The sequence below is a fragment of the Alexandromys fortis genome, unplaced genomic scaffold, assembly GCF_014885135.2.
Source record: "Alexandromys fortis isolate MF-2015 unplaced genomic scaffold, M_Fortis_MF-2015_v1.1 scaffold_16, whole genome shotgun sequence".
NCBI classification, from domain to species: domain Eukaryota; kingdom Metazoa; phylum Chordata; class Mammalia; order Rodentia; family Cricetidae; genus Alexandromys; species Alexandromys fortis.
The window spans coordinates 1,700,718-1,714,235 of NW_026067893.1; the positions used below are offsets into that span (position 1 = coordinate 1,700,718).

Sequence of the window (13,518 nt, forward strand, 5' to 3'; positions counted from 1 at the left end):
GAGACAGAGGCAGATGGATCTCTGTGAGTTCAAAGCCACACTGGGTTACACAAGATTGATCCAGTTTAAAAGAGAAATAGGCAGGGGTGGCTCACACCTTTAATCCCAGCACCAGAAAGACTGAGATGGGAAGTGATATGGCTGGGAGGAGAAAGGAGATCAGATGTAGTCTGAGCATGTATGAGAAGAGACAGGATCGCCCCTTCAGTCTGAGGATTCGGGAGAGGTAAAAGGTTTCTCTAGCGGCTGGCTGCACTGCTTCTCTGATCCTTCCTCTTTCACCCCCTAATATCTGACTCTGGATCTTTATTAAGAACAATTAGAATTCATGCTACATAGGAGCCATCTATGAGAAACTAGTCTCTAGTCAAAGCCTGTATAGTTCCTGGCACAAAGTCAGCAGCTAGAGATCGATGTATTTTTAAGCTACAGTAAATGGATAAGTAAATGTGAAATGCTTCAGACAAACATAGGTTACACAATCTAAATTTTGGTTCTCTCTTTAAATTTGCTTTTGGAGGAAACCATCAAGAGTCAGTCAAGAAATGATAAAATACTAAGACCTGGTCTTGTCAGAAAGCTCTTCTGTGCTGGCCTTAGTGGCACAGGCCTGTCATGCCAGCTGCTCCTGGACTGAGGCAGGAAGGATCCTAACTTCCCCGCCTGTCTTGTCTTCTACAGAGTAAACTCAAGGCCAGCCTGGGCAACTTATTGAGCCCCTATCTCAAGATGAAACATTTTTTTTAAAATATTTATTTATTCATTGATTATGTATACAATATTCTGTCTGCAGGCCAGAAGAGGGCACCAGACCTCATTACAGATGGTTGTGAGCCACCATGTGGTTGCTGGGAATTGAACTCAGGACCTTTGGAAGAACAGGCAATGCTCTTAACCGCTGAGCCATCTCTCCAGCCCAGATGAAACATTTTTTAAATGTAGAAAGAGGGCTAGAAATGAAACACAAAGCAGAGTGCTTGGCCTCGCAAACAAAGTCCCAGATTCAATCGACAATATCGGAGAAAGGAAACCTACAGGAATCTCATCTGATCCACTCCAAATGAACATGACAAAGAAGCCTTAGATCTGTCCCTGAGCACAACATTAGCACTTCCCGTGGGCTTCTCCTTCATCCCTAGTCCACACAGTCTCCTTTCAGCTAAACAACGCCAGCATCTGATACTGTAGTCTGCCTCCCCCCCACCCCCCGCCAGGACACACGATGAGAGGGAAACACCTTAGAAAGGGCAGGAGACTTACACACCTCCCACTTCAGATTTAGTCAATAATTTGAACTTGTTCAAAAAAGAAGCCTTGATTCTAGCCACAAAGATAAAACTAAATAGTTCTTTGCGCTCACATGTGTGCCCCAGGGTGTAAATATGACCATCTTTCACAAAGACTAAAGACATCTTCAGACTCTTATGCTGGACCAAGATTCCAACTATCGCTAAATGCTATAAGGGTAGAAGAAAAGCAACTGGAACCACCTCCTAGGAAGCAGGAGGATTCTCAGGAACCATAACCAATGAGATTGAATTATCCCAGGGTTATATTTAATTGGCGAGAATTATACAATGTTAATCTAAATACAAAAATTAATCTTACTCTTCCAATTCATGAACATGAAGTTTAAAAGCAATAACTTTGAAAATAATATGAATGAAAGAAGTTACTGTGTTAGTGACTGAAAAGGAATTCTCACTGCTTCTGCTTGGGGCCTTCTATCAGAAAGGAGCAGAAATGTAGTTTAGAATTGAACTCTGCAGAAACTATCCAGATAGCCATACCAAAATTATCAACAAACAAACAAACAGCTTTCTTACCATTTTTTCTTCCTTAGCAGGTGGACTTCGAAGAAAAAAGCAGAGTGGAGCAAAAACAATGTCAATTATCCCGATAATCGTCATGAGCCACGGGAAGCCGATTGCCTTCGCAATGGCACCGCCAGCAGAAGGACCTTTGGGGAAACAGAAAATTAGACTTTCTCCAAATGTCTTACTACCAGAAAATGTAAAGATTTCTTCATGCCTAGGAGGTCTTATCTGTCCTGCATTGAGGTAAAAGGTATCTTGAAAGCCAGCACACTCTTACCAATAGCATAGCCCATACAGAAGGCCACATCCGCAATGGCATACACGCTTCCATAGACAGACACGTGCCGCAGGTCCACCAGGTAGCCCATGATCGGCATCATGGAGGAATCCACCATCCCTGTGGATAGGCAAGAGCGGCGTATGGAAAGGTGGTACAAACCAGATACAAGCTGAATGCTAGGGACCATTGCCAGCTCTTTCCTTCTGTCGTTGCTACTTGTTCATCTGTGCCAGACTCCTGACAGCAAACTTTCATTGTGGATAGCAAGCAGAAGGGTTCAGAGAGAGGAGTGGAATTCCAGACACTGAGTCTTTATTAGGCCACTGTTTGTAGGCTGTCTGACCTCACCTTATAATCTCTTGTAAGGGGACATCTTTTGGGTAAAGGGAAGGTACCCAATCCTTTGGCAACTCACCTATTACTATTCTCTAGGTATAGTATATCTTTTTTTACAGGCCACTGGAACTTGGCCTACTAGGGGAACTTGGCCGACTAGGTTATGCCTTCCTGATACACTATTTTCTCAGTAACTTTTCCCTTGCCAGTTAGAACACATACATCTACCAGCCAACCTCTTTCCAGCCCGCCTCCAACATCAGGTCTTAGACCACGCAAGTTGTCAAACTGTAAAGTGCCTGTGTACTAGAACTCAGTGGAGGATGAGAGGGTGTCTCTTCCCGCTCAGAAAACTAAAACCTGAAGAGTTGGCTACAACCAACAACGAAGACCAGTGTGGCAAGCTGGGCCTCTTGACTAGCAAAGGGACACGTATCAGAAAGAGCACATGAGTTCAAGTTCTGGGTGCAAATCCTAGCTGAATGAGCACGGTTATTCCTAGCCTCTGAGCATCATTCCCCTGTCTGCATGGGGTACTTCGGAAGTGGTTATGGTGACTGACTGTGGTGAACCGGTGCCTGTGAGCACATGCCGAGGGGCTGGCCCACAGCGGTAGGTGGATGGGAGCAATGGCCTTGCTCTGTTTACTGTTTGCTGATCATCTAGTGTGTGCAGCCTGCTACAGAGAAAGAGTGGAGCAAAACCTTAGAGGTGAATACTAAGCAAAGAGTTGAACGACTTACAACGGGACTGGTGTGTAGGTCCATGAGGAGACGTAAGATGCCAGGGCCGCCCAACCTCCTCTAGAGGGCAGGGAGATACCCATTCATTCTTTCTGCCTTACCTGACTCAAGGACTAAATTCCTGACGCTAAGGTGTAACGGATTTGGCCTTTACCTTTATCATGGCAATCAGTATTTATAAATGAGAAACAAAAGCATACCATTAGTCCAGATGTACCCTAATGTTTTATTCTCCTTTGCCTCTGAAAATTCCTGCAGTGTGCAGCATGATTCCTCCTTAGCCTGCATTTTCTTTACCGAGCCTCAGAAGCAAAGCACCTGGGAAGGTCTGCTCGCAGATTCTAACTAGATCAGGAGGCACGTGTTTGCCAGCCCACAGCAGTCAGCATCAGTTTGTCTTTGCCAACACCACCTGATTTTCAACAGGAATCTCCATGCATCTGGACTAGGGGTTGTTCCTGAGCTGACCCCATGGCAGCCTGCACAGCAGCTTCTGGAAATCGGAGCTTCTGAACCTAACGACAGTCTGTTCTCTCTTCAAGAAGAGAACCTCGGCTAGAGAGAAGGCATTTCCAAGTTGAGGCACAAGGCCCGTGTGACTTACCAATTGCAAAACCAACTCCAAAGTTGGGAGCGATGAGTCCATAGATATTTTTCGCAAAAGGAATCTGTAAGAGGAAGTTAATGTGCTAAAATAAAAGATATTGACGCTAACAAATCATCTTCTACAAAAAGTATGTTTTACATAGGAATGAGAACAGAGAGAGGAAGGGGTTGTCATCCCTATCTTGAAACCCCAAGCCTACAGTGAGGGTGTGGCTCAGTGGTAAAGCACTTGCCTACCAGGCATGACACACTGGGATCAATCTCCAGTGCGATCAATCAATAACTAAATGTCAAAGCCAGAAATGTAAATTTTGACTGCTGTGAAACCTTAAGTACATGGCTCCTCAGGAGGACGGTTCCATCCACCCTCAGCTTTATCAGGGAAGACAGCCATATTTGCGGAGATACTGGCCAATAAGATACATCTATTCAGGAGTAATCTTGCTATTGTTCAGAGTAGCTGCCATCAAGTAGTTAAGACATTGTCATGTTTGCTGGTTCATGCCTGTAAACCCAGCATTTGCAACAATGAGGCAAAGAAGACTGTGGTCAGTTCTAGGCCAGCCTAGGCTACATATGAGGCCTTAAGGGAAAAAAATACAAAAGAATAAAAACAATAATAGAAAAATAACTTGGTAAACTGCATAATAAAACAGTTTAAATAACATCTGACCTAAAATTACATAATATACCCACTGGAATCTTTCCAGAAATGTTTGAAGTGACTTTTAAAAGTTCAAGTTTTAAAATGAAAAGTGTAAAAATGAAGGTCATAATAAAGCCAAATATTAGCAAACACACAGTTATAAAATATTGCCTAGCGAGTCTCACCCAAGACAAGAATTTCAGTCCCACGTGCTCCCAGCCCCCGACTGCCTGACAAATGCAGTCTTTCACTCACACATAAAATGCTGATTCCAACAATTATCATTCCCAGGAGAGCACAAAGCCACCTATCGAAAGAAAAAGCACATCAATAAATGAACACTTACGGTGTTTTCCCCAAGACACATCTTCAATGAAAATCACAGCAGTTACTTGTAATAGCAAAGACAGAAACACTGAATTTCTTCAAAGAACCACATTATTGTCAAAACAATAGAACGAATGCTTTCATTTAATCTTACCTTCCCATTTTGTGTGCAAGTATTCCAAAAATATTGGTTCCAAGGAGATAAGAGATACTTGCTGGTAGGAAAGCAATGCCTGCGGGTTTATGAAAAGGATACCTTATCAGTGCTGCTACAAGTCACACGTCAGAAAAACTAATAATCACAGACAGTGCAGCGATGATTTGAGAAGATGAAATGAAGTCTGGGGCCTGCACCCACGCAGCTAATATCCGGTTTCAGTCTGGACCCCACATGGCTTATCCATCCCAGGAAGCTGCCGAGACGCTCCAGAAATGGAAACCATTTCTCTATCAGTGGCTCCATCTCACCTCCATCTGAGTCTGGTGGCAGCATCACATGCGGACCAACAGAGACAGTCCCCAGCTGTGGGAGCTCAGCAATGGCCACCCGTGTGGTCTGGGCATTTACATATGTGTTCTCACTTTTGTAATTCTTGGCAGAAAGCACAGCCATTTAAAGAATTAGGGAAACTAGGACCAAGAGAAAAGAAAGCAGTGGAAACAAGCCAGAGCCCAGCGTTAAGTTCCCTTGTAAGTTTACACACATGTATGTGTGCACACAAGGCTTTGTCACACAAAGAGGACCGTATAACACCTACTGCGCCATGCCCTGTTTTTCTCAATTAACTGTGAGCATCTTCCTTTCTTAAGAAAAAAAAAACCTACTTGGTCATTTTTTTTCAAGGTAAAACTGTGGCTGACAGACTTAATGGCTCTCCAAGGGGAGACAATGAACCAGGAACAACTTCCAGCAGGCAAGGGCACAAGTTGCCTTGAATATGGCCAGCACTGAACAAAAGGCCCGTCAAGTTAAGCCGTGAGGATCTGTCCACTTCAGCTCTACAGTTCATACTAGGGCAATCTCTTGATAAGGGACCGCTGTGCAACTTCTCAATTTCAGTATTTTCTCCTTAAAATCAGATACACTAGACTTGATTCCAAGTCTTGCCCTCCAACAGTCAGAGTTGCTTTTCTCCACCATCTCTGTGTATACTAGGTATGCATGATGAGTGGTCAACAGTGCTGTCTACCCAAGCACGATTCTGTCTCTCTAAGGATAAGACCCTAAGCCATTAAACCCTGGGAGAAGCTGGCAGAAGCCTGAGCCTCTAACACAATAGGGATTTCAGGTTAACGGGTCCTATGATCAAAACGCAAAACAGAATCGTGCCAGGACTAGGATTCTGGGAAATGATGGCGGAGAGCAATCGCATGTTCCTGGAAATCATTTCCACCACACCTAGCAATATGCAGAGGCCAAACAGTCACCCAGTATAATCTGATTGGGCAAACATTTCCTGACAGCCTTCTGCACAGCACACCACCAGCTTACAGAGAAGGCAATGAAAACACGAGCCCTGTCACCATGGAAGTGTCTTTGACGGACGGCGTTTGATCTGTGATGGTAAGATAGAGTTCTGAGAACCCCAGACCTGCAGCTGGTCACACTCTCCGAAGCAGACGGTCTTGAAGCCTGACCCCAGAAAGACTGTGACAAACCTCCCACACTCTGCAGACCAGGTTGGGCTGGGTAATAGAAATCATGTTGACTTCGCCTCAGGGTTAGTTGGAGCCAAGGGCCGTGGGTTTTATATACCCATGCAAACTGTGAGAAAAATAACAGCAGGCAAACAGCCTTTGCATAAGATTAAGATTAATGTTTATAAAGAACAAAACCAGAGGACTCTCGTGTACAGCATCGCTGACTGTACCAGTCAACCAAATACTCTTGACCTTGGCCCACAGACAGCCCTTGTTTCTAGTCAAAGAAGATAGTTCTGAGGGCCCAGCTAAGTTCAGGACTCTTGATGTATTGGACTTGAGTTAGAACCTCAAGCAGGGACACAGACAGACTCTTCAATCCAGTGAGCAGCCCTACCTTCTCACCATGAAAAGGGGCGCCAGTCTCACACAGGACTAAGAAACACAACGACCTTATTTTCCTTGGGCAGCAAGGCCATTGGCAAGCTCCATCATGCCCTGGATTAGGAAGTACAAAGCAAGGTGTTGGCTTGAATTTACAACTTGCGTGCTGAACTTTGCAAGGCTCAAACCCCTTAAGCCCTGCGAGAAGCCTTTGTTCCCGCTCTGTACACTCAGAAGGGATGCGAGGCTCAAGGGACGCACTGCATCATACGGCTGTGAACAGACGTTTTTCCAGACTGGCTTCAGACTGGCGTGGCTCCCTGCAAATCCCATTTCCCCATTCTCCACCCTGGCCTGCTGGCCTTCCCCGGCAAGCAGGAACCACCTCAGTTTCCCCACAACCTTGCTCCATTGTGGCAGGCAGGCGGTGCCCAGAGCATGGCTGGCCATCCAAACAAAAGATCCTAGCGGGGTCTGGTAGTGCACGCCTTTAATCCCGGCACTCAGGAGGCAGAGGCAGGAGGATCTCTGTGAGTGAAAGGCCAGCCTGGTCTACAAAGGGAGTTCTAGCACAGGTAGGACTACATGGAGAGACCCTGTCTCAAAGAAAAACAAAACAAAAACCAGTGGGGCGTGGCGGTGGAGAGAGGAAGTTTCTGTTTGAGGATACCCACTTCACAGAACTGGGGAGACCTCTGTCCCTCAGAAATAGGGTTTCCACAGAGAAATCACGGGCAGAAGCTGTCTCTACACCTCACAAATTTCCATCATCAACAAATATGACAATAACTCATTCTAGGGCTCTCCCCACCTGAGTGAGAAGTGTCAGCTGCCCCTGGTCTATACGCGGCTTTCTCTTTAAAGTCTTGCCGTTGCCTGGTGTTTAGCCTGCCTCAAATGATCTTTCATTGACATCTGGGAGCCTGAGTTCTAGCTCATGGTGGCCCTGGGGCTCCTTGCCGACCTTAAAGACTTTAAAGAGAAAGCCGCGGGCTCTGTCTGGTGACAGAGCGGCCTAAGTGCCCAGCACACGGCCAGGACACATTCAATTAGGGTCATAAGGCAGTTAAGTGGAGACACTGGCAGCATCGACAAGCTTCCCGGTGGAGATGTAAGTAAACATGTGGTGTTTGACCTATCCGTGCCATCCCCGAGTGCCTCCTGAGAAGACTCGAGCTGTAGGGTGCCACAGACCCGAGGGAAGGAGAAGTCGGAGCCTCCCAAAAGGATCAGCTGTGGTCTCCACACACAACAGCCTGCTCATGCGGAGTGGGGGTGGGGACTACACCTAGCAGTGACTTTCTCCAGGAGCCTGAAGGCGTGGGCATCTGCTTTGGCCCTGATGGGGAAGGTCCGAACTGTAGTTTCTGAGCTCTGAGAACCCATCTGCCAGTGACTAGCACACATGGCCTGTGTTTGGTTTTGCCACAGAATTCACATCCTATAAAATCTACCCTCTCAGTGTTTCCAGATGGGTGGTTTTCAGTTATCTTCACAAGGCTGTGGCAACCACTGTCATGAGCAGGATCCAAAAGGCTGCCACCTTCCTCAAAAGAAACCTCCTACCTGCGAGAAGCCCCTCGCCCATACCCTACCCTGGGTTGTTTGAGGCCTTCCAGGGACTGTCTGACAGACAGACACAGCAATCACTGCAGAATCTAAAGGGGCTGGTTCTTCGTTGAGAACATGTCCAAGGCAAGCAGAGTAGGGTAGGTCCAAGCTACCCTTGCAGGTAGATGGGGTTGGGGGATAAATGGATTTGACCTGAGTTTGATCCCATGGGCCTACATGGTAGAAGGAGGCAAGTTGTCCTCTGACTTTCTCAAGTGCACTGTGGTGCACACACACACACACACACACACACACACACACACACACGAGGGGGGGCGATAAATGAAGTCAGAAGTAAGCATCTCCATATGAAGATATCCATGTGAATTGAAGGAACTAAGAAAATAAATCTCTAACACAAATAATACATATTTAAATACGATTGTATGTGTATGGGGACTAGCTTTTCAGAACACTTTAAAGTTCCAGAGATTCAAGAGGAGGTCATGACAAAGGGGACAATAGCAGATCTGTGAAAGAGAAGAGAGAACCCAGAAATGAGCCACTCACAGAGGAATGGAGTTGGGGGATCACATGTTCTCCTAGAGACGTGGCCCGGGGATGATAGCTAGCCACATGGAAAATTCCCAAATTAGAGCAAAATTAATTTCATACGAAGTGCATTAAAGGAAAACAAAGGCTATTTAATTTTTAAATAATCTTGGTAAAGGAACGGGCCCTTTTTGAGCTAGACCACGACATGGAAAGAGAAGCCTGTCAAGTCTGACACGTAGCCTCTTAGATATTCTGAGACATGAAACATGCCCTGTGCAAAGCAAGGACAATATTTGCAAAGTTTCCTACAAATGTTAATGCCTGATACACAAGGAATATGTTCTCAGCAAGAAAAGAACAAACAGCTCAGTACAAAAGTTGACAGAGATTATCAGCAGGAATCCCACACTAACCAAGTGTGGTACACACCTCTGATCCTGGTATCCAGCAGGCTGAGGCAGGAAGATCAAGGTTTTGAAGCCAGCTTTGGTTACATAGTGAAAACTCTCTCTCTCTCTCTCTCTCTCTCTCTCTCTCTCTCTCTCTCTCTCTCTGTGTGTGTGTCTGTCTGTCTGTCTTTCTCTCACACATGTGCGCCTGAACACACACACACCACACATACACACACCACACATACACACACACTTAAAATTAAATCTATGAAAAGAGGCTCCATTCTTGCCTATTGGATTCAAGTATCTGTGTTGGTGCAAAAACTACATCAGTTTGACTTGGGGAAGATGCCCCACAGATATCTGTCTAACCACGAGGGAAAGAGGGAAAGAATGAATATTCTGCTATACGAATCAGAGGCAGGAGTGAACTGTGACACCCTTCAATTGGGATTGCTTGAAAATACATAGCATTGGGTTGGGGTCATGAATCAAGCCATAGGATACACATGCAAGAGGACCTGAATTCAGTCACCAGGATCCACATTAGGGTATGGTGGGCTATACTTGTAATCTCAGCACTGGGGAGGAGGAAACAGAAGCTCCCTGTTCTGTTTAGTTCAGTCAGTTTAGCTGGGTTTATGAGGTCCAGATTCAGTGAGCTATATCTCAAGTGGCATTCACATCTTGCCTTCACATACATACACAGGGATTCAAGTATCTGTCCAGGGAAAAAGGACAAGAAAGGGCATCAGATGTCCAGGTGGTGGGAAGGAAAGTCCCCATGCGGCTCAGACTGGACCATAATTTTTAGAGTGGATCGATAGAACAGAAATCCATAATGAGCAAAATCACAGCAAACTCTGCTTGGGTCATAGACCTAACCACACTGAAAGGCTCATTCCTCTCTGCCAGAGTTCAAGGAACACATTCATAAATGCTACACAGAAAACTGAGAAAAGAGAGACTTGGCAATGGTTAACTGAAGGAAAAATGAATTGAAGAAAAGATAATTGATCATAGTACAATATAGAGCTGAGCTTGGGACAATATTTACAGTTACAATGTCAATAATAAATCCCAGGCTAACGAAGACAAGCAATGCAACTGTAAGAGTCTACTAGGATCTGTGGACAGTACATGCCAGGACCTCAGTAGATACCTGAAGCTGGAGAGAACATCAAACTCACTGCATATGTACCATGATACAATGTAGTTTATAAAACAGACACTAAGAGATTAATAATGACAACGAAATACAATTCTAGCAATGTCCTGTAATAAGATTAGTGTGGATATTTCCTCTCCCTCCTCAATATCTCATTGTTCTTTCCCCCTTTCACTTGAAACATCTGTCAAGGATGATTAAAAAAAACCCACTGGAGCTGAAAGTGACCCCAAAGCCCATTTGAGGCCAGCTGTAGCGATCACTCATCTTGCTGTGGGTGGTTCTGCAGGGCAGGTATACAGACAGACAGGACACACCCTAGTCCTTACCCAGCTGCCACTTTCGGGAACACATGGTCTCCATCATCCAGATGGGCAGGGCGGGCTCCAGCATGGCTATCCCCATGTTTGCAAAGCAGATGGAGCCTGCAGAGAGGGAGGAGTGTTAGTGTCCTTCTGCCTTCATAGTGTCTGTGATCACTTCAAACACAGACCCCACGAGCGCCAGCTCAGAGACTGTACTTCCATGGGATAGAAGCCAAACAACGAGCCAAGAGGATAACATGACTATTAGTTTCAATTTTAAACAAGCCCAACCCCAGAGTTACAAAGTCTGTAAATGGAGAGAGCCATCAAACTCTTTTGACTTAGCCCATCCACCTTACAAACGAAGATAAAATGTTGCAGTTCACTAAGGAGGAGAGCCGCGTGTAGCAGACCACCCACAACATGGGCCATCCTGGGGCTCTTCTGACTAGTTCTCATCTGCAATGGGCTTGGATAGTTTTCGAGATCCCTGAGGTGTCAGAAGAGCTAAGGGTCGTGGTGCACTGGGGACACGTGTGCTGGGGACAGGTGTTTGTGGAGCCATAGACACATAGAACATCCATGCAGATCTTCATCATTTGTTAACCAAGCTCTGTAAACACAGAACCGCCTGGGAAAAGACACACAGAATGGCCCTCCGTCATTCTAGAAGCAGCCTGTGCTGTGCTCCGTGGAACCTGTAATTTGCTAGCACAAATTCAAAGAAAGCTGTGCACGCATGATGACGGTGTGCATAGCTCATTCCTGGTGACATTTAACGGCGGAACATCTGAACGATCGGACTTCTCTTCCCACTCACCCCGCTCCTCGCTCCCTCCACCACCGCCACCATGTGAAACACAGGAACTGTGCCTAGTTTAGCAGTGTTGGCTACATCTTTGATTTTCCTTCCATCACTGAGGTTCCAAGAAGCAGTCACTACCTGGCTCATAAGCACTCAATTCAGGGAGTTTACATCTCTAGGGTCCCATCCTTCCAAACCCCTATTTTCCACCTGACCTTGACTCTGGAATGTTTCCTGCATTCTATAGAGCCCAGGGCATGAAGAGATTGGTGCATCGACTTCCTAGCCCTTATCCTAGGTGCCACCCTGGCTAATCCCACAGAAGAAGGGTTCAACGACAAACAGCCCAGAGCTTGGTTGACTAATTTTTCTTTTCCTTCCTTCCTGCCTTTCTTTCTTTCTCTCTTTCTTTCTTTCTTTCTTTCTTTCTTTCTTTCTTTCTTTCTTGACAAAGTTTCATGCAGCTTAGGCAGGTCTTTCCCAGTACACCAAGGATGTCCTTGTACTGAGATTACAGGTGGGTGTTACCGTGCCAAGTTTAAGCAGTGTTAGGGAATGAACCCAGCTTCTGTGCGCGATAGACAAGCTCTATTCACTGAGCTACATCAGCAGCCCCCAACTTGGAGCATTGAAAAGGGCAGAATATAAATATTCTACAGAAGCCAAGACCCAGTTCTCTCAAACATTCTCAGTTGTCTTGTACATCATGCCTTGCTTAGACAAATCATCCCCTCTCAGGCTGAGCCATACTGCAAGGCTGCCCAGAGGGCTACTTGCTGGTAGCAGCCTTGTATCTGGGAAGGGAAGCCCAGGCCCTGCAGGGAAATAAACTCTCCCCTGGGACCGACCCACCAGAACCCCAGAGTGTTCTTTTTTAATTCATCTAGGCCCCATGTCCAAAGGCATAACTTCTCATGCTACATGCAGAGAGGTGCCCTCTAGGGCTCAGTTCTCAGGCCAAATGTCCACCTGAGACCAGCAAGCCCTTCCAAGGAAGTTCAAGGCCAAGCAGTGAGCCTTTAACATGAAGACAAGAAACCAACAAGTATGATGCAGGATATCCCACGTCCCTGACCTCACATTTCCAGCAGGCAAGTGAAAATCACCCCCACTGCCCACCCACACTGTCCCCCCAGGACCCAGGAGTCCCACCTGCAGCGATGAGGATGTACGGGTCCTTCAGCAGGGTAGTTAGGGGTGTCCCCTTCTGACTCTGTCGAGCAAAAAGGGGGGTTAGAAAGAGGAGTTCCCTGGGCCACCCTTTGGCCTTCACCGCCCGGTTGCTTACCTCTGGCTGCACCCGGGATGGCTGGAGCACAAAGAGCTGGATGGCTACAAAGGGAAAAACACAGATGACCCTCTTGGAAAGCGGTTATGCCCCAAGCACATGCCATTACACAGGACAAAGCCACAGCCACTCACCTCCGTCCAAGAGCACCAGAGCAGCCAGAACCAGGAAGGGAGCCGTCTTCCCCACGAACTCATAGAGTATACTCCCAAAGGGGGGTCCCACTACAGAAAGAGAGATCCACAAGACAGCCATGGTAGGTGGGTCCTCACCCATAGGAGAAACACCCATTTGGTTCTTACATTTTGCTCCTTAAAAGATCTGGGATACACACCCTACATTCAGCTTAGCATCGTGTTGAACTTCTCCCTAGGTACGTTTTCGCCTAGGAAATGGGAAGAGCACACAAAAGCGTCCCGAAGACCAAGGGTCTGAAGCTGTGTGGGCTCTGGAGCACAGGTCCCTCTACAGACTCATTCATTTGCTACCACCAGACATGGGAGACACTGGCTCCAGAGAGAAAGAAAATATCAAAGGCAGGAGAAAGATCCAACTCTCCTTCAGGAAAAATGTCTGTCCCCTGGCCTAGGATGTCAATCAGAGCAGGTGTAGTGGCAGATACAGAAGGCTGGAAGTTTCTCTCAGATTATAACTCATAATAATGATAACAATAA

At 46.3% G+C, this 13,518-nt stretch overlaps 1 protein-coding gene across 3 annotated transcripts in view; it reads right to left on the reverse strand.

Moving 5' to 3' along the window:
* Window positions 1–13,518, reverse strand: part of Slc18a2 (solute carrier family 18 member A2) — a 33,898-nt gene that overhangs the window by 8,875 nt on the left and 11,505 nt on the right. For all 3 annotated transcript variants that reach the window (XM_050145180.1, XM_050145173.1, XM_050145186.1), the window contains exons 7-15: window positions 12,979–13,068; window positions 12,845–12,888; window positions 12,709–12,769; window positions 10,776–10,871; window positions 4,910–4,988; window positions 4,684–4,735; window positions 3,781–3,844; window positions 2,095–2,214; window positions 1,827–1,960 (exon numbers count right to left, since the gene is read on the reverse strand). In XM_050145180.1, coding sequence (XP_050001137.1) covers window positions 1,827–1,960; window positions 2,095–2,214; window positions 3,781–3,844; window positions 4,684–4,735; window positions 4,910–4,988; window positions 10,776–10,871; window positions 12,709–12,769; window positions 12,845–12,888; window positions 12,979–13,068 — 740 coding nt within the window. The remainder of the gene's footprint in view (window positions 1–1,826; window positions 1,961–2,094; window positions 2,215–3,780; window positions 3,845–4,683; window positions 4,736–4,909; window positions 4,989–10,775; window positions 10,872–12,708; window positions 12,770–12,844; window positions 12,889–12,978; window positions 13,069–13,518) is intronic.